Source organism: Diabrotica undecimpunctata, chromosome 1 (assembly GCF_040954645.1).
Source record: "Diabrotica undecimpunctata isolate CICGRU chromosome 1, icDiaUnde3, whole genome shotgun sequence".
Lineage (NCBI taxonomy): Eukaryota > Metazoa > Arthropoda > Insecta > Coleoptera > Chrysomelidae > Diabrotica > Diabrotica undecimpunctata.
The window spans coordinates 27678659-27700836 of record NC_092803.1 but is presented as its reverse complement, the minus strand read 5'-3'; the positions used below and the strand labels follow the sequence as shown (position 1 = coordinate 27700836).

Below are 22178 nucleotides of genomic sequence, written 5' to 3'. Positions count from 1 at the left end.
TATGGTACTGCATCTAAGAACTAAAAGAAGTGGAAGACAGAAACAAGGTTCAGATTGTCTGGGTACCAGGACATCAGGGAATCGAAGGCAATTAAAACACAGATCAACTTGCAAAAGGGGGATCGAACAAATCAAACAAACCGGCTGTAACTCTGAGAATACTAAAGGTAGCAGGTTCTAGGGCTGTAGATGACTGGATCAGAGAGATCGTAAGCGATATTGGGAGAGAACCAAACAATCACATGGGTGGACCATGTAGAAAAATAAGAAATGAGCTGCTTCATATGAGCAGGAACAAACTGAGAACAGCAACAGAATAGTTAAACGGGCATGCAGCAGTAAGAGAATTCCTGAATAAAATAGGTATTTACATTGGAGATCTTAACTGTAGACTAACTATGCATTCTTAACTACAACTACAATGTAGAAAAAACAAAACAGGCAATAGAGCAAAATAAGAACATGAAAGTTTTGAAGAGGAGCGTACAAAAGGGGAAAATAGTAATTAACAAACTGAGAAACAGCACTGGAGAAGAAACAACGAACAGAGATGAAATATTAAGAATAGTCGAAGAGTTCTACACAGAGTTATATAGAACAAGAAAAAAAGATAACAATACGGAACCTTCAATTACACTAAAAACTGGGGTATTAAACCAAGGATCAGATTTAATGCCCGATATAACAAAATCAGAAATCAAAGAAGCCCTGAAGAAAATGAAAAATAATCGAACCCCGGGTGAAGATGGAATAGTATCAGAAGCACTAAAAATTGGAGGGGATGTATTACTTGAAAAAATTAAACAACTTTTCAATATCTGCCTTCACAGCGCCAATATTCCAACAGACTGGAACAACGCTACTATGATTCTATTACACAAAGCAGGAGATAAAGCAAATTTAGAGAATTACAGACCGATTAGCCTCCTTAGCCATATATATAAGTTGTTTACGCGAATACTAGTTAAGAGAATGGAAAGAAAATTAGAGACTTATCAACCAAGGGAACAGGCAGGATTCCGAAAAAGTTACGGAACAAATGACCATCTACAAAGTATAAAAACCCTAATAGAGAAAGCAGTGGAATACAATAAACCTCTAGTTCTAATATTTATCGATTTTCACAAAGCCTTTGACACAGTTGAGCTAAGCAAAATATTACAGCCGCTTAAAGAATGCAGGCTAGATTATAGATATACTAAATTATTATACAAAATATACCTGCAGGCAACAACCACTGTCAGATTACATACTAACAGTAATCGCATAAAAATAGAACGGGGGGTTAGACAAGGAGACCCAATGTCACCTAAACTTTTTAATACGGTGCTAGAACATGCTTTTAAGAATTTGGATTGGATGACAAAGGGAATAAAAATAGATGGAGAATATCTAAACAACTTACGTTTCGCCGATGATATACTTATAATAGCTGAAGATCCAGGTATGGCAAGAGAGATGGTACAGGAACTCGTTGTGGCTACAGAAAGTGTAGGTTTAAATATAAATATCTCGAAAACAAAAATCATGACCAATTTGGTACCCAACCAGAACATCAGTATTGGTGGAAAAGAAATAGAACTCGTAGATAGATATAAATACCTGGGACATGAAATTATGATTGGCAGGGATAACCAGACTCATGAACTGAAGGGAAGAATCGGCCTTGGGTGGGCAGCATTTGGAAAACTGAGAGAAACTTTTAAAAGTGAGCTGCCCACATGCCTAAAGAGAAAGGTATTTGATCAGTGCGTCCTCCCAGTCTTGACGTACGGAGCAGAAACACTTACCTTAACAAAAGCAGCAGCTACCAAACTGAGAGTCACGCAGAGAAGAATGGAGCGGTCCATGTTAGGAATAACTCTGCGAGACAGAATAACCAACGAAGACATCAGGAGAAGAACCGGAGTGACTGACATCATCGAGAAGATAGCCAGACTAAAATGGAGATGGGCAGGACACTAAGCCAGAATGACAGATGGGCGATGGACAAAGAGGTTATTGGAATGGAGGCCAAGGGAAGACAAGAGAAGCGTCGGTCGACCACCTACAAGATGGACTGACGATTTAAGAAGACTCAATAAAAACTGGATGAGAGCGGCGCAAGATAGACGGGGTTGGAAACATGAGGAAGAGGCCTATGTTCAGCAGTGGACTCTTGAGGCTGGATGATGATGTGAGAAGGAACTAGAAACTGTAAAATATGCAATATGGGATTGCGAGGCGCTGGACCTTAAAAAAGAAAAAATTGTATGGTCAACTAAGAGAAGACTTTGGCATATTTAGGACACACAAACCAAAAGACCCGTACAAACTTCTACAGGGTACAAAAATTTTAGACTGTATGTAGGAAATAATAATGAGCAGCAAACACAATAAGCTCAGCTCCAGTAATAACAAAGATCTTTTTGATCATCAGATCAGGAGAAAAAACTTTACAGTATCTTTGTCTTGGTCATTCTTTTCTTGATTTCGTGAGATTTGGTCTTTCTGACACCTCTGTTTACTTCAAATTTATTCGATTGGAAGCCTCTTCATACAGTGTTTCATATTTTCTATATCTTTTGATTCTACCAAACGCCTGCTTAAATTTTATGAACAACGAAGGGAGGATGATCTTATCCTCATAGCGAGAAGTCTGGATTTTTAGTGTAAAAATCGAATCTGTTCCTGATCTATTATCTCTAAAAAGGGATTTATATTAATTTAGCTTATCTTCTGCAAATTTGGTTCAGTCTTTCTCTTAGCACCCTGTACAGGATCTTATAACAGGTAAAAAAGCAATACCCCTATAGTGTTTTTATGATAATAGATCCCTATTTTTATATATAGGGCATAATAAAGCCTCTGAGCATGTCATGTCCTTATTATCATTTTAATCATTTTAATAAGGTTACACACACTTTTTTAAAGCTCTTTACCTCCATATTTTAGCATTTCTATAGGTTAATTCTCGTTATCCTGCGTATTTTATCCGTTTAACAGTTTCTTAAAAATTTTTTCCTGGATACCAATAACTGAATTTTTTTATTCGTTCTTATTTCGTCTTATTTTTGTCATGTATGTACTATTTTGACTACCTTCCTGTTTGATATAATAATAATTGGTGTCTATCTAAGATATTGATTAATATTGTTGTGCACATTATTTCCAAGTTATTAATTAATCTCATATGGAAAGTGGTTAAGAAAGTTACAACTATCATTAAAATTATTATTTACTACTTTCAATAAACACACAAAACAAAGTTCAATGAACAAACAAATTGGCCTTGGCCAGGGGGTATTGTTCAAAATAAAATTAAACAAAAAATGTTCATCCTATTAATTTTTTAAAAATTATATATACATACTCTTGACAGTATGATTGAAATGTCGTCTACAGTAATGGAATATGGAAAATCAATCGGCTGGTATTCTTCAGACTTCAGCCAAACCAAGACCAGAAAGACCAAAACTTTTTAATCTCGAGCTGAATAATAATTATTTTAAAAATGCTATTCGCAGGATAGTCCATTCGTTTTTTTTTTAAGCAAATACCAACTTACGATCAAGATTTACAAGTTACCGATAATCCTAATAAGAAAAACCAAACTTTGCAAACTTGGTACACAAAGAAGAAGATTGCTATTGTTTTGTATGTTCTTAACTTTTTAGCATATTTTTTGTCCATTTCTTGGTAACAATGACAAAAACCGAAATCGTTAATAGAAAAAATAATTCAAAACTTTATAGAATTTCATACGGTATTTATAGGTACGAGATATTTTCAATTTTCGTATTCACTCCAAAAGCATCTCTTGTTTCTTACGTTTCGAAAAAACAAAGAATTGTCCTAGTCCTGTCTACCATGCATCACAATAATTACTGTGCAGATGATGTTGACAAAAAACCAGATATAATGTGGTGTCTATACGTTAGACCTAATGGTTCATAAATATATGTGCTAAAGACGAACTAACCGTTGGCCTTTTGAATTTTTTATGAATATTTTAGACGTGACTGGGGTAGCCTTATTTATTACTTGGATAAATTTACACCCAAAATGGAACGAAAACAAGAATGAAAAGCGAAGATGGTTTCTTACAACAATAGCAGAACAACTAGTGTTGTCTCAAATTTTGAGAAGAAAATCAAGGGGACTACAATGGGAAACAAAACAGTGTATTGAAAAATACTTACAGGAAGTTGATCCATACAATAAAAAGTAAAAACCTGCAGTTTTAACAAGGAAAAGATGCCACATGGCCACATAGGCACAAAAGGTGCCTATCAAAAAAGGACAGGAAACAAAAACAAATTTGTGAAATATGAAGTAAACATATGTGTAACGATCACCGTATAATTAAAAAAGTTTCTAAGTATTGCAATAAAGACAAATAAATGACTAATCTATGGTTTTTTTAATTTTTATTGTTTTTTTTTAACCTAATACTTAATAATAATTTAATTCATCAATATCAATTTGCTATTCTAGTTGAAAATAAGCTAATCTTGTGGCTTTGACGAATTTGAAATTTGAAATTTGAAAAAATTTGACACCACGAATCTTACTTGCAGAAATTCAAGCTTCTGATAGTTTTCATCTTCGAAGTTAGTTTTGAATTTAAGGGAGCTAGAGCCACGTGAACAGTTAGCTTCTACTATGGGATTTATTAAAAATGTTTCCAAAGGATCATTTTCATCTCCCCTCGAGGTTGCCGTTCCTTTTTTGGTCATTTGGCCAAGTTTGTAGCTGAATTAAATTTAAATTTTTTTGTGATTGTCTTATAGCAGACAATAAATCTTGAAAATAAAACACATCTCGTATTTTTTTTAAACTGTTGCTCAATTTTGCCATGAACACCATCAGCAGTCAGGTGTGTATGACCTTTGATAAGATATTTGAATGTTATGTTGTTTACCTGAGAGGTATGGGTATCATTATTTACCATAATCGCTAATGCAATAAACAAATACCAGTTTTTATTTTGGGCACTGCAATTATCTGCTCAAAAAACAAAATTGTTCGTATCACGCTCTTCTTTAATTAAAGCATATATTGCATAGATGATATTAGAAGCATCACTACCTCCAAATGCTTCATGCCAAACCACTGCATAGTTGGAACTTGATTTCTTTTTTAAAGAAGCGAAGACTTAATTAAAAACGACTAAACGACTTGTAAAAAAGTCATCTTTGTCTTTGTTTCCTGACATAATTGGTAACAATAATACTATTTGTAAGTCAACAGAAAGATACTTAGTTTTAAAATCCACAATCAATCAAAGTTCCTGTAGTTTGGCTGTATACCATATACAGGGTGGTCCTTAAGTAATTGTACAAACAGTAACCGTAGATTCTACACTGTAAAATATTACGATTTAAGCCAACTTGCTGTAATAGAATGTTGATATTAAGAAAGATACAGGGTGTTAAAGTGGAAATTTAAAATTTTATTTTTCGCTATAACTTTTACATTTGTAAATATTTATGGACAAAAATTTACAGTTGTATGCTTTTGAGTGGGATAAATTATAATGTTATACTTACTTTAATGTAACTAATAGAGGGCGCCACATATGCCACATGTGTGGCATAAATTTCCGCTTAACTTTTTTGTTCTTTAAGTTAGCTCTATTTGTGTTAAAAAATATTAAAGATACATTATTTTTACAAAGAAAAGGTACACCTGTTAGTAAACTATAAATTCAACCGTTTTCGAGATAAATGCATTTTATAAGTCAGCTGCACAATAATTCTTAGTTTGATATTTGTGCGGTAAAGCACTGAATACCTGTAGATACGCATAATTCATAGTTTATTCTTATTAAAACAACTTAAAGATGATAATGTAACATCACAAAATGCTTTGTTATGGGTGCTAAATGTCTTATTGGAGAAAAGATATTTCATCTTCTTCTTCAGGTGCCGTGTCCGTATTCAGACGTCATCATGTTTACAATTTCCCTTTGCTATCGCGTCTTAAGTTTCTATAGTGGCGTTGTATTACTTTTTCTCTATTGTAAAATGCTAAAAACTTAAAATATGTGGTTTATGCAAGATGGTACACCACCACATTCTAGAGAGAAGATAGTTAGAACATACTTAAATACAACTTTTCTGAACGTTGGATTGGTCATGGTAGTCATATTCCTTGGCAATGTGGTGAAATATTAACATAATTATTTAATTCATAAAAAAATCCGAAAAAATACTTATTGTTCATTACGTAAATTATTTTCCCATTTTTATTAGGACAAATAGAAACTAGGGCACAGGTATTGAATAACACATACGTGTCCTGTTTCATAATACTTTTCCTACAAATATAACCTGACAGACTCAGCATTTTTACAAAAAACATCATCGATGCCCTAATAACCGATATTGTTATAAATATAGTAAACACACAGGCAATTTAGTTCAGCATAATATTAGTTCGTTAGTAAATCATAATAGGCCATTTGTTCGAGATGTAATTATAGTTACTCGTAAGCTGTAACGTAATCATATAAATAAGTAATGACATCTTCTGCGACAAATAAGATGTGGTTCCATAATATAGCATAAGATTTGGATATGTATCCAAAATAAGATATTCACCAATTATACATTATAGCCACCACGTAACCCCGAATTTAATCCGCCTGATTTTGGTGTATGGGGCGCATTAAAACAACGTGTCTATAAGAATCCCATAAATATTCGCAACCAACTATGGGAAGAAATAAATACTGCAGCAGTTTCTTTAGAACCAATGATACTATTTAATATGAGACGATCTTTTATGGAATATATTGACAAATTAATTAAAGAAAATGCTGGACATATCGAACACTAACTTTAAAAAAAAGTTATGTTATTTAGTTTAACTATTTCTTAATTTGGTTTGTAAACAAAATGTTTTGATTATGACTTTAATTTAACATAAAACGTAAAATGTTAGATGTAAAATCCTATTATTCTGTTATTTTGTCAAATCCTATTATTAATTATTATCCTGCTGATATATTTATTTTATTTAATATTTCGTTAACTATTAACTTTAGTTAAAGGTATTTTATACCAAAATTCAGAAGTATTAATGTTTTTGTCTATTTTTGCTTCGTTGCCTGGAGTAATTGCCTTAGATCAGAATTATGCAGCTGATTTTTAAAATGAGATTATCTCGAAAACTATTGAGTTTTGAAGTTATTAACAAGTATACCTTTCTTTTGTTAAAATAATGTGTCTTTAATATTTTTTATCCCAAATACAGGTAACTTAAAAATCAAAAAAGTTAAGTGCAAATTTATACCACATATGTGGTATAAGTGGCGCCCTCTATCAGTTACATTAAAGTGTGCATCAAGTTATAATTTCTTATATTTAAAAGTATCCAGTTGTAAATTTTTATGCATAAATGTTTACAAACATAAAAGTTAAAGCGAAAAATAAAATTTTAATTTTGCACTTTAACACCCTGTATCTTTCTTAATATCAACATTTTATTGAAGCAATTTGGCTTAAATCGTAATATTTTAAAGTGTAGAATCTACTGTTTCTTTTTGTACAATTACTTAAGGACCACCCTGTATAACAAAAATTTTTATTAAAAATCCTTTATAAAAGGTATATAATTTAAAACCCAATCGGACTATATCACAAAACGTTTTCGGAATCCATGTTCCATCATCAGTGCACTAGGTGGGTATACATGTATTGAGCCACTAAATATGTGGGTAAAAACCCGTTAAAATTTGTTGTTTAAATTTAGATTACATTATGTTGTGATAAATTCTAAGATGTTAAAGTTACCAGTGGATTTGGTAACATTGCGACGTATGACTCCACGTGAAGTTGCTGGTCCTGAGACGATGTATCTACGAGGAATTGATAAAAGCAACTGAACAGAGTTGCTTTCATCATGATTCTCTCCCAGTCGTTATTATTCTGATTTCGACACATGTCCAGTATTAACTGAATTCTTGTATTTTTATTCATATTTCAAAGCTAATTAGTAACAGCAGAAATTTAAAATTCTACTTTAAATAACTAATTTAATAAACTATAATCTATACAGACAAAATTGTACTTCCTTAACACAAACTAACAAACCACTAAAAAATTTTTTGATGATTTCAACTTCAACGGTCTTGACGAATGTAACCAACGTAAATATATTTTGATGATATCACCAAATAAATTAAAAAACTAGCAACTGCATTTTACAGCTAAGTAATTAACAACCCCCATTTTTTAGAATAAATAATTTAACAGTCTAAGAAATTAGCAGTCATCAATAATTCTAGTGCAATTTCTGGAGCAATAGAAAACTCAGGTATTTCTGTGGAGCTGTGTAACGAACTTTGTAGGTAAAGTACATGCAGACCTTTTGTAGTACATGGGATGGGATTTCTCTAAAGTTAACTTCATTTGCTTTATTTTCGGCAAACTGCCCAGGGCCACTTAACATGGCTTTGATAGTGCCAGATGTAAGAGCGTGTTCTCTTTTAACATCAGGTCCTATGATGGCAGACAGTACCACAGAAATAAATCAAGAAAGAGTTTATGGAGGATGCGAAGGACCTGATGCTATGTATGTAAAATTAATTTCATCAGATGGTCATGAATTTATAGTTAAAAGGGAACACGCTCTTACATCTAGCACTATCAAAGCCATGCTAAGTGGCCCTTGCAGTTTGCCGAAAATGAAGCAAATGAAGTTAACTTTAGAGAAATCCCATCCCACGTACCACAAAAGTTCTGCATGTACTTTACCTACAAAATTCGTTACACAAACAGCTCCACAGAGATACCTGAATTTCCTATTGCTCAAGAAATTGCACTAGAATTATTGATGACTGCTAATTTCTTGGACTGTTAAATTATTTATTCTAAAAAATGGGGGTTGTTAATTACTTAGCTGTAAAATGCAGTTGCTAGTTTTTTAATTTATTTATTTTTACTTCATTAGTAATAATAACTAAATGACAATTGAAATCCTGCAAGGATACCAGAAGAAAAAATACGGAACTTACGGAAAGAAGTTGTAGATTTACTCAGTGGACAAGATCGGTAAATACACATCAAAGCTTCAATTTCTAGTTGAGTAGTCATGATTAGGTCTTGCTGGAAAAACATGTAGGTGTTTACGAATTAAGCAAACAGTTCTAGAATATATAAAGAGGGAAGAGTTAAAATCCCGTGATTTTTGAAGTAGCTTTTGCAATGTGTTATTCTACTGAGGCCAAAAAGATACCGTATTGCTCTTTTTAGCTGTACTAGAATCCCAAAAAAAAGGTCGTATCGAAGATGAGACTCGAACAAAAAAAAATATGTTATTTTGGAAGATACAAAATTGATTTCCTTCAAAGCAGATCTTATTGCATAGCAGGCTATTTAACATAGAATTAATGTTTTACAAATGTAATATTTATATTTATGGTGTAGAATAATAAAATATTTGTACTGAATAAAATATCTTTAAAGTCATTTTTTAATTATTAATTAATTATGATCTAGACAAAATTATATCTAGCCCAGTCTGGTTATACAAAAATCATCGATTTCACGGCAAAATGTTTCGCAGATATCTGAAGCTTTTAAGACATAGGTGGGGGTTACTAGATGACGAATAGATAAAAATATACTTTTATTTTTACCTTGCGTTTTTTTTAAACAATAATTTATGGTCAGAATTTGATTTTTTTCCCTTATAATTTTTATAAGTTTTTATAAAGTATAAATATAATATATTTTTATAAATTTTATAAGTATTTATAAGTTTTTTCCCTTATAATTTAAATAAACAATATTTATACCATTTTTTTATATCAAGAATATCTTTATTTTCCCGTTTTTTTTAATTAAAATTGATAAATCATTTACGGAGATATTTGCAAAAAGCAGTTTTTTTGCACAAATTTATATATTTAATTAATTTTTTTATTAACAAAATAAAATGTTATTAATACATTTTAACATTGAGGAATTACCGTCCTTTAAATTTGTGCGAAATTTTCCCCCGATCGGTCAAATAGTTTAAAAGTTATTCAATTTGTTTATCCCTGGAACTAATTATTTAAACCATTGAACTTGCCCTATGAATGAAGCTAGACACATTTAACAAATTTCATAGGATTTTTTAAGACGTATACTATCTCAGAAGTTAAATGAATATTGAGTTTTTATCGAAATTATTTACAAAATAAACGTTTGAAAAAGGGGTATGTTTTTTACTTATAAACAATTGTAATAAGTTCTACATTTTTTAAGCTATAGACTTGTACGTACAACTATTAGATAGCTGGTAAAAAAACTCACATTAAACAAAAAAAATAAACCTTCTATGAATAATAGGAACAAAGTTAGCGACAATTTTTTTTTTAATTATATCTCCATTGTTTATAAACATTAAGAAGTAAAATTTGTACAAATTTTGAATGAAAATCTAAACTTTATATTGAATTTTATAGCTATAAAATTCATCCAATTTTTCGAAACTTAAAACCTTTCGAAACGAAGTTACTTTCGAAAGATCGACATAGGAAAGTGGAGGGGAAACTGTTTTAGCTCCTCGCTGCAAAATTTAATATTATGGTTACGGATTTATCATTTAAAAGCTTCCACAGCTCTGTAGGAATTTCATCAGGTCCATTTGCTTTTCCATTTTTAGCGTTTCTTATTGCGTATTCTACTTCTTCTTTCAATATGTCAGGCCCAGTTGCATTGATTATCTGAGTTAAGTTGTTTCTATCGTCTTCAAATAATTCATTCAGGTATTCTGTCCAGCTTTTTATTTTATTTTTTAGATCTACAATAAGATTTCCATCTTTGTCTTTAAGTTTACCTATTTGGCATTTCTTTATGCTTCCTGTTATCTATTTTACTTTTTTGTGCATATTGAACGCATCGTACTTTTTCTCATAGGTTTTCATTTCTTCACATTGTTCTTTAATCCACTCCTCTTTGGCTTCTTTTATTCTCTTTTTTATGTGTTTATTTATTTCTTTGTATTTGTCTGGGTAATTCTTCATCTTTCTTCTTTGTTCCATCAAGTCTAGTATATCTTGTGTCATCCACCCCTTATTCTTTGATGTTGTTTTTGTAAGATGTTTCTTTCCTGCTGTTTGTATAGCTGTATTTATGTACTTTAATTTTTGGTTAACGTTGTTTGTATCGTTAATTTGTTGCTGCACTGAACGGAGGTTTTCATTTATTTCTTACCTTTATTTCTTCTCGTATATTTTTGTTTTTAAGTTTATTTAAATCTAGTGCCTTTCTGTGTGGTCTTCTAATCTTTTTTGGTCTCGCCTCTATCACAGTAACTACCGGGTTATGATCTGAGCCTATATCAGCTCCTGGGTACGGCTTAGTACATTTAACAGCATTATGATACCTCCTTGCTATCATAATGTAGTCCATTTGATTTCTCACTATTTTTTCTTTGGTATGTTGTGGAGATGTCCATGTATATAACCGTCGAGGAGGTAATTTGAAAAAGGTATTTGTTATTACGAAGTCTTCACTTTGGCAAAATTGAATCAATCGATCTCCTCTGTCATTTCTGTTTCCAAGCCCATATTTTCCTACTTGTTCTCTTACCTTACCTTGACCCACCTTGGTATTAAGATCGCCCATTTATGTTAATGTATGGAAAGACTGACTTAATAAGTGAAGACAAACAACCTGCAACAAAAAGGTTCAGACCTGAAAGTAAAGTCGAATAAATGAACCAAATTTTAACTTTTAAACCAATGTATGTAAATAAAATAAAAAAAGTAAAGATCAATAAATATTGCAAAATTTAATAAGGCAAGTGATGAAAAAATCGACTTATTTTATCAAAGCAGTAAGGCAGATTAGATTAATATTGTATATCATATTTGTAAGAAAAATAGAATAAAAATCAATATTGTTAATTATAAAAATACAAACAATTATAATTAATATAAGAAATATAATAATATTATGTGTAAAAAATTACCTGAAATTTAATTTATAAAATATATAAGTATTATTACATCATTGATATAAAATGAAAAAACATATGTCGATTTTCCGGGATTTTCCGAGATTTATGGGGGGTGAAAATTATGTCATCATTATTAATACTGCGGCAGACTATTCGAGCAAATTAAAAAAAAAAGTAAGTATTTAGGGCGAATTTCAAAAGGACTCAATTTTTCCGAGTTTTCCCATATTTTCCAGCTAGCGAAAACTATGTAGTTATTCATATTTCGACAAGCTACCCCAGAATAAAAAAAGAGGCTTGCAGCTGCAAAGGAAACCGAGATAATGTAAATTTTTCCTACGTGTTGCAATTTGAAGTTCCGATGCCGAAAAAAAAAACGGAACTGAAACAGATATCCTCTCCACTTTCCTATGTCGATCTTTCGAAAGTACCGTCGTTTCGAAAAATTAGATAAATTTTATAGCTATAAGTATCAATATTAAGTTTAGATTTTCATTCAAAATTTGTGCAAATTTTACTTCTTAATGTTTATAAACAATGGAGATATGATTTTTTTAAAAATAGTCACTAACTTCGTTCCTATTGGTCATAGAAGGTTTTTTATTTTTTAATGTGAGCTTTTTTACCAGCTATCCAATGGTCTGTAGTCCAGTCCAGTCTGTAGCTTGAAAAATATAGAAGTTATTACAATTGTTTATAAGTAAAAAACATACCCCTTTTTCAAACGTTTATTTGTAAATAATTTCGATGAAAACTCAATATTCATTTAACTTCTGAGATAGTATAAGTCTTAAAAAATCCTATAAAATTTGTTAAATGTGTCTAGCATCATGCATAGGGCAAGCTCGATAGTTTAAATAATTAGCCTCAGGGATAAACAAATTAAATAACTTATAAAATATTTGACTGATCGGGGGGAAATTTCGCACAAATCTAAAAGATGGTCATTCCTTGATGTTTAAATGTATTAATACCATTTTATTTTGTTAATAAAAAAATTAATAAAATTTATAAATTAGTGCAAAAAAACTGCTTTTTTGCAAATATCTCTGTAAATTATTTATTAATTTTAATTAAAAAAACGGGAAAATAAAGATATTCTTGACATAAAAAAATGATATAAATATTGTTTATTTAAAATATAAGGGAAAAAATTTATAGACAAAAAATCAAATTGTAACCATAAATTATTGCTTAAAAAAAACGCAAGGAAAAACTAGGAATATCTTTTCATCTATTCATCATCTAGTATCCCCCACCTATGTCTTAAAAGCTTCAGATATCTGCGAAACATTTTTCCACCTTTTTTTTAACCAGACTGGGCTAATCGGGCACCTCTTGTTTTTTATAATTTTTAACATACTAAATTACCTATCAAATAATTTTTATGCAAACAGAATGGTGAAGATTTTCTTATACCAGATCTTAGACTATACTTAGACTATAAGTTCATTTTGTTGACATAACTCTTTACTCTTTATTACCTTTTTAAGTTTCTTAAACTACTTAGTATTTGTGTTATTTTAATGTCAGTTATTATGAGCGTTTCTTGATATAAATCAAGATGTATTTTTTACTTTAAAAATTTCTTAGAAGGATAATAATATTTAAATTTCTTGGCAAGAAAAACAAGTTTGGTATCCTTGAAATTCTTTAGTGTAGAGTAAAGGTGTCACCTCATTAAAATGAATAAAAGTAAAAGATCATTTCTTGATAATTTTGGGTCTGACATTTTCTAAATTTGATGGTTGATATGGAAGCCATGGTCAACAGGTGAATACACTTATAATAAATATAAATAAAATAACAAAACATTTGCAAATTTATTTCTATCTTTAGGTGATACGATTTTATCTTTTAATTTTGAATTTTGTATCAGATAAAATTTCTTTCGCATTTTGTTATTTTTTTATAGCACTCCAATAAAAATTTATAAAAATATCTCTTGTAAATGTATAAGTAAGTTGCTACTTGTTACAACAATTTTTTTCTTGGGGCCAATTACCGAGTAGCAAAAGGCCAAGTAGAGAACCAAATATTTGCTTCGTTAACTTCGAAAAGGCATTTGGTAGTAAAAAATAAAGAAAGTGTGTGGAACTTGAGAGAAAAAAGACGTTAAAACCAAAATATTATTAGATTTTATTGTAAATTATATGAGAAATGCAAAAATATAGGCCGAAGTAATCAAGGTATGCTCGATTTACTTTTTTGAATAGCCTGTCTTTTATATCAAGCTCTTGCAGAATTGACAGGTTGGTCCTATGTTTTGTCCAGGACATGCGTAGAATTATTCTATAAACCCACCTTTGGAAGGCTTCGATCTTACTCTTATTTACTAAAGAACAATAAATCACCGAAAATAGATTAAAAGTCCTCGGATACGGAGTGGAATAGCGGTAATATTGTACCATAACATAAAAAAGGAGACCAAGGAGGAGTGAAAACTAGTAGTAAACGAGTTGAGCGCAGTATACAAAATAATGTCCAGCATCGATAATCTGAAAAAATTGTTGGTATATACCAATGTGGCTTCTGCAGGCAGAAGCCATATCGTGCCATATCATAATCAAAAACATATCGTGTAATATTTTAATAATTAATTCATTTACCTACAACGTAATAAATTGCCGAATAATATATTTTCCAATTGAACTTCCTAAGTGTTGCAATTACGGCCTAGATTAAAGTGTATTGTAAGCTCATAGTTCAAAGTTTGTTAGTATGATAAAAATAATAACCTCTGTGCTGAGGTATACATTATTTGTGAGATTATAAATTGGGGATTTGAGTTCATTTGAGCGCACAGTCTGTTGTAGATAGTTACCTAACTAACATCTATAGTGAAATTATCAGTACCTGTCAATAAAACCAACATTTTTACTTCACAACTTCATTGTTTTATTGTATTTATCATCGTCGATCGAGAAGAAGTGCACAAAAAAGCATTATAAAACGATTCGATCCTATCTACATGCGGATCTGTCCAGCCGGTAAATAAATAATTTTCTCTCGAATGATATTTGACAAGACTATTTCACAAGACAATTAATGCACCATATCAACGAAACATAATCTTTATTTGTTTGTTAACAATAATAAATGCACAATTATTATACGTTATAGTAGTTTGTTCATTCTTTTCTACCAAAGTATGACATTGTGTATTATTGACCTATAGCATTTGGGAACTCGAAGGTCCAGCTTCATTTGTTGTTCTGAGATTTTTGATCAACTACTGGTGGTGACTGGAATCTAGCTGCAGATATGGTTTTAGAGAGCTTGCATTTGAGTGACCCGTTAATTTAATGAACTCCTGTTCAGAAACACCTTGCTTGAACAAGGCTGACACAGCTAACGATCGATGATAATGGTTTGTTATTTTATGTTTTTTGTGTCTATTCTAATTTTTTCAGCTGACATTTTTATCTACTTAGATACGGTGTTGATTCCAAGTGGACAGTTTTTGAACCAAGATCCATCCTTCCAGTCGGGGTTAATGGTAAGAAAGAGTCTAATAAAATCTTTGGTCCCCTTTTTTCCATTAATTTAATTTGCTGCTTGCCAAACTTTTCGAATTGCCTGATTTGTTTTCGAAAAAATACTGTTGTATTCAATTCGGCTCGTAAATTCTCCCATTACATCAAATTCCTTCTGAAAAAAGTGAATCTTTCAGTTTACGGCCTAATTGGCTCTCCAAGCAAGTTCAAATGAGAAAAGGTGAAAAAATTTTTTTGTGCTCCATTGGGGGTTTCCTCGTCGCGTCGTAGCTTTGGATGATTTTTAATAGTTCTTCGGTAGATAATGCTTTTTGAACTAAGTTTTCTTTTAAACACTTTGAAGCTACCTCCGCTTGGTATCTCTGGCCATTCTTGCACATTTGAATTATATATCCGTGAAAGGGTCGATTTCTATGCCGTAAAATATTTTTCTTGTACCATTTTTGCTGTAGTATTCTTTACTGCTGTACTCTTTATAGTCTTCACCATAGCCTTTTTTCATGTTAAAGTTGAATCTTGGTTTTTCGTCTGGATTCATTATGTGTCCAATATTGATTACACCTCAATGACGTTTGTCAAGCTGACAACAATAAGATTATCAAACACCTTCGTGACGGATCTGTCATAATTTTGTCGCTGAAAAATCACTGGTAGGAAGGAGTTTTGTCAGGAGGAAACGTGGCATTGCTATGACGTTTTATCAGTTAAAAATAGTCCTTATGATTAATCAGACTAAAACAAAATACTCATACATACATTCAAGTCATCATCCAGCCTCAAGAGTCCACTGCTGAACATAGGCCTCTTCCTCATGTTTCCAACCCCGTCTATCTTGCGCCGCTCTCATCCAGTTTTTATCGAGTCTTCTTAAATCGTCAGTCCATCTTGTAGGTGGTCGACCGACGCTTCTCTTGTCTTCCCTTGGCATCCATTCCAATAACCTCTTTGTCCATCGCCCATCTGTCATTCTGGCTATGTGTCCTGCCCATCTCCATTTTAGTCTGGCTATCTTCTCGATGATGTCAGTCACTCCGGTTCTTCTCCTGATGTCTTCGTTGGTTATTCTGTCTCGCAGAGTTATTCCTAACATGGACCGCTCCATTCTTCTCTGCGTGACTCTCAGTTTGGTAGCTGCTGCTTTTGTTAAGGTAAGTGTTTCTGCTCCGTACGTCAAGACTACATTCAAGTAAAAATGCAGAAATAAGGCAGCTACAAAATCTAACAATAGGAGAATATAACATTGGAGGTAAAAAAAATTTAAATACATACTTAGCATCTCTAGTTACATCTGATAACATCGTTGCAAAGGAAGTGAAGAGGCGAATGTTCGTTGCCAATAAATGTCACCATGGCTTAATTAGGTAACTAAGATTAGATAATATCGCAAGAAAAAAAAAATACTTATTCTACAAAACCTTAATAAGACCAGTATTTATATGTGGTTCAGAAACCTGGACAATCTCTAACAGTGCGGAAAGATTATTCTCAAGAAGACCTTTTCAAGACAAATATTGCACCACATATACAAAAGCACAAAAGAAAATGGAATTTGGCGAAGAATATACTTTGAAATGTAAAAAATATACCAGGATCCGGATATAATACCATTAATTAAAATAGGATGGCTTAGTTGAATGGAACATGTAGAAATAATGGAACAAGTCGAAATAGCAAACAAAATAAACAAATGAGAAAAAAATTAGAGCAAGACCAAAGCTGATATACATAGAGCTAATAGAAAATGATATAACAACCCTAAAAATAAAAAATTAGAGGAAAAGAGCACGAAACAGATCAGAATAAAGAAGAATCATAAAGCAGGTTAAGACCCAAAAAGGGTTGTCGAGCCAGTAATGATGATGATGATGATAAATGAGAGAGTGCTGCTGTATGTCTCCAACTCTCTTCAATGAATTTATCTTAATAAAGATAACATCCTCAATGTGTCTTATAGACAGAGGATTTTTGTGTTAGTTACTATTTGAGAAGATAAAATCTAAAAATAAATATATAAACTATAATCTATACCCATATACCGCATAAGTGACATACATTCTCACCACTATCTGGTAGTTGGAACAATTCCAACACTGATTGCATTTGCTGCAAGAAGAAAGATCTCTACTAAAGGCACTTAAATGAATATCAGGAACAGCAGGATAAAAACCAGATTTAAATCATAACAGAAAAATTTTGCATAGCTGCTGACGATACCGTGCTGATTTCAGATGGTCTCCAGAGTAGTGATGAAACTCAAGAGTTGTTAAGTACTTCAAGCTTTGCGTCAACCAACCTATTAAATAAATAAACGTTGCGCGATTTTTGCCATTATTTGCCATGAGATCAATAAAATTTATCACTTCCATTGATCGTTCGGTATAGAATTTCCATTGTTAGAGCTTAATCTCCAAAACCTATATCATGAAATTTAGAGTTTTGGCAACAAATATAGGGCAAGAAAGAAGGAAACAATGGATAACAGACTCCACGTGGACTAAAATACAGGAGAGGAAGTGCTTAAAAGCCACAGGACTGAACAGTGAAAGTGATAAAGAGGCCTATAAAGCGCTGAACGGTCAAATAAAACGACTCTGCAAAAAGGACAAGAACACACACTTGAACAAAATCTGCATGGAAATAGAAGGGCATAAAACCAAAACTAAGACCAGAGACATGTTTAAAAAAATAAAGCAGATAACACGTTCCTTTACACCAAACTACCTTGCTATCAAAGATGATAACGGAACTCTACTCACTTCTAAAAAAGATATTTTACACAGATGGAAAGAATACTGTGGACGACTGATGATGGAGGAAAGCACAGACGCCCCATCACAACAAGAAGATGCCAGTTTGGCGACGGAACCTGACGTACTCAAAATTGAAGTTAAAGCAGCAATTATGAGGCAAAAAAGTCAGAAAGCTGCCGGTCCAGATAACATACCTATTGAAATGATTTGGGCCATAGATGACGTTGAAGTGGATATAATACATCAAATTTGTCAAAGAGTGTGGGAGACAGGTGAATGGCCTGAGGACTGGACACAATCACTATATATTCCCATACATAAAAAGGGAGCGAAAGATTTATGTAGCAACTATCGCACAATTGCTCTAATTGCGCATTGCAGTAAGATACTCTTACACATAATTCTCGAGAGGATAAAGCCCTTTTTACTACCTAACATTGCGGAGGAACAAGCAGGTTTCGTCCCCGGACGTGGTACTAGAGAACAAATTTTAAACGTACGGCAGATTGTAGAAAAATCCAGAGAATTTAACATCACAACATATTTGTGCTTCATAGATTATAGTAAAGCTTTCGATTTGGTCAACTGTAGTAAAATGTGGCAGGTTTTGTCTGAAATGGGAGTCCCCAATTATCCGATACTGCTAATTAAAAGCCTGTACAATAACAATTATGCCAGAGTTAGAATAAATGGGGAACTAACCGATAGTTTCAGGGTCACAAAGGGTGTGAGACAAGGCTGCATACTAAGCCCAATTCTATTTAACATCTATGGTGAATGGATAATGCGGAAAGCTACTGAGGACTGGAACGGTGGCATCACCATTGGCGGGAAGAAGATTTGCAACTTGAAATATGCAGATGATACTACTATCCTCGCTTGTTCTGAAGCTGAATTGATTCACCTGCTACAACGGATAGAAGACGTAAGCTTAACGATGGGCCTTAAAATAAACAGACATAAAACGAGAATCATGATAATTGACAGAGCTAACAACAATCAAAATCATCTGGTCATGATAAACAATATCGCTGTTAAAGATAAATTTGTGTACCTGGGCTCATTAATAACCAACAAAGGAGGCTGTACTGAAGAAATAAAGCGGCGGTCAGCAATCGCAAAAAGCGCTATGGCAAAATTAACAAAAATTTGGAAAAGCCATGAAATAACTACCGATACAAAAATGAGACTAGTAAGAAGTCTAGTTTTTCCAGTTTTTACTTATGCATTACTGAGAAAGACAAAAAGAACATAGATGTATTTGAGATGTACTGCTGGAGACGAATGCTGAGAATACCATGGGTGGCCCGAAGAACAAATGAATCCATACTGGACCAGCTAAACATAAAGAAAAGACTAAGAACACAAATATCAGAACAAATAATAAGCTATTTTGGACATGTCCTTCGAATAAATGGTCTTGAAAAACTTACCATCCAGGGAAAAGTAGAAGGCAAAAGAAATAGAGGTAGATCTCCCACACGATCTTCTTCTTCTTCTGGTTCCTATCCGTTTCGGATGTTGGAAATCATATTGGCAATCATGACCTTGCTCGCTGCGGCTCGAAACAGCTCCGTTCAGGTTTTCTTAAACCATGTTCTTAAATTCCGCAGCCATGATATTCTCCTTCCACACGATACACGGACCATATTGTTGCTACCATTGGCGCTCCATTGTCAGAATGTGCTAGAATGGCAGAAGATAGAAAAACGTGGAGGAACATTGGGAAATTTAGCTAATAGCTTTATGATATCACGATACCTGCATCAGGTTAACGACTAAGAAGAAGAAGATAGGGCATTTGAATTATGCCTAAAAAACACTGAATTTAAACTTTTGCTTCCACAAAGGCGTCATTAGGTGGAATTTGTAGGGAAGTTGTGTAGTTTTGAAAAACGTACTTGTGCAATCAAAAAGAAGGAGTTTTAAAGGTTTTAGATTATTTGGTATGTGAAAGTTTAAATTCAGCATTTTAGGCATATTTCAAAATGCCTCATATTTATTGCCAAAACTCAAAATCGAAATTTCATGCCCTAGTTTTTGAAGATTAGACCTGAACAATAGAAATTATATAGATGTAATATGTCAATGGTCAATGGTACATTTTGAACGAAAGTTCGACTCTGCACCTTTAAAACGCATATCAATTTTTCTCGATAGGATATATATATATATATATATATATATATATATATATATATATAAATATATATATACATGTATATATGTATCCTTGTTTTGCTGTCAGTTATTTACTAAAGACACACTTCTCAGGCTTCCATCTTTGTCCTTTCTTATTTTATATATTTAAACTAAATCCCTACTTCCTATTGATTTATGTAATTACATTTGTTCAGTATGGTACTGCACCGCATATAGACACATTTATTTAAAATTACACTTCTTAATACACCGCCTTTGTATAGAGCGCCATCATATTCAACGCTTCAAACTAAAATAGACGAATCTCCCTGTATATTTCTTCATATCCTTCACTCCTTTCCTTAAAATTATTACAGCTATTTCTTTAACAGACGAACGTGGCAAGAACTTGCACTTTCTACGTCCTCGAATGTGAGAACAGTTAGCCAACAACTTTCAGTTTCGTTGGAACTTCAGTACATATTAACTCTTCTACCACGTCACTTTTAAGATGAAATTTTTAGTTTTTGTCTGTGTTTGTATAGCGGCTGCAAGTATGTATTACTTTTATTAAACATTTTACATTATATATTCAATAAATATGAAGAGTAATACTTCTAATATGTATACTCTATAATAATGGTGGTTCTCGTTAATTCAGTTGTTAAAAGTTTTTATTACCGATGTAGCAATCATTAATATACTTTTAAATATTTCCTTTGCTCAATTTTTTAAGATTAAATACCTTTCTTTATCATATATAACGATAGATATGCTTAAAATAATTTTTGTCCTACTATTCATTGCATAATTTAAAATTAAAAAAAGAAAATGGTGTAATAACTGTTAACGACGCGCGACGCCGAAGTTTGATCCATTTTTTTTATTGATGCATATCAATAGTGTGTGGAATAGGTATATGTTTGGGAAATAAATGTTGTACATCATTATCAACGCAATTTTGTTAATCCTCATACAAAATATTAACTTTACATGTTTTGACAACATAAAAATTATGTTAAAATGCATTACCCTCAACAACGCACAATTTGAAAACGTGGCTTATCGTCCATTAAATTAAAAAACTATGAACCAAAAGTTTTTTGTTTATTAGGTATTGGGACATTGTTATGCCTTAATCACTCTTGAATTCGGCAGATCCAAAAAATGAGGTCAGGCTAAAATTAATAATGTTTCTCTAACGGTAAATATTTAACTTCAAGCAATTTTTAAATTTATTTGTCCATAAAGATGACCATCCACACCTTCTTTAATGAGTTATTAGTTTGATATAATATTTTATCTTGGCATATTCTTAGTATGGTAACAGATCCTACTTCAAACATGGTTATGCTGTCTGCAATTCTACAAATTATGACATCTCTTAACTTTATAAATTGTATGTAAAAAGGTACAGCACCAATAATAATGCTCTGCGGTACTCCTGGTTTTGATATTTATTTGCTCTTCTTTTATTATAGAAAATCTTTTAGTTAAGTAATTAATTAATTTTATCAAGCAGTTAAGTATTCTGTATTGGTAGGAAATATTGTAGCTTATACATGTGTCTCAGCAAGTTGGAATAATATAGAAAACTTTTCGGAAAAGCAGTTATTCTTAACAAGAAAATTTTGTATGGCATAAAATCTATAATGCAACCATCAAATATCATATTTTTTTCGCATACAAAGCATGCCAAAAAAATATAAATTACAAGAGTTAAGAAGATTTATTTTTGACAATATCGAAAATAATAAGAACAAATGACATAAATTTAAACATTTCTATTCTTCATCTTAAACTTCTATCATTTATTTTTGAACATAGGCCTCTTTCAACTCCTTTTACCGAT

The 22178-nt window shown here is 32.0% G+C and overlaps 1 protein-coding gene and 1 pseudogene across 1 annotated transcript in view; both read left to right on the top strand.

Moving 5' to 3' along the window:
* Positions 1–8491: 8491 nt before the first annotated feature.
* Positions 8492–8983, top strand: LOC140438310 (elongin-C pseudogene; annotated as a pseudogene).
* Positions 8984–20721: 11738 nt separating this feature from the next.
* The window catches only part of LOC140447270 (protein obstructor-E-like), a 37230-nt gene continuing 35773 nt past the window's right edge, over positions 20722–22178 (top strand). The window contains exon 1 of the mRNA XM_072539837.1: positions 20722–20880. Within this exon, the coding sequence (XP_072395938.1) occupies positions 20838–20880 (43 nt within the window). The 5' untranslated portion in view covers positions 20722–20837. The remainder of the gene's footprint in view (positions 20881–22178) is intronic.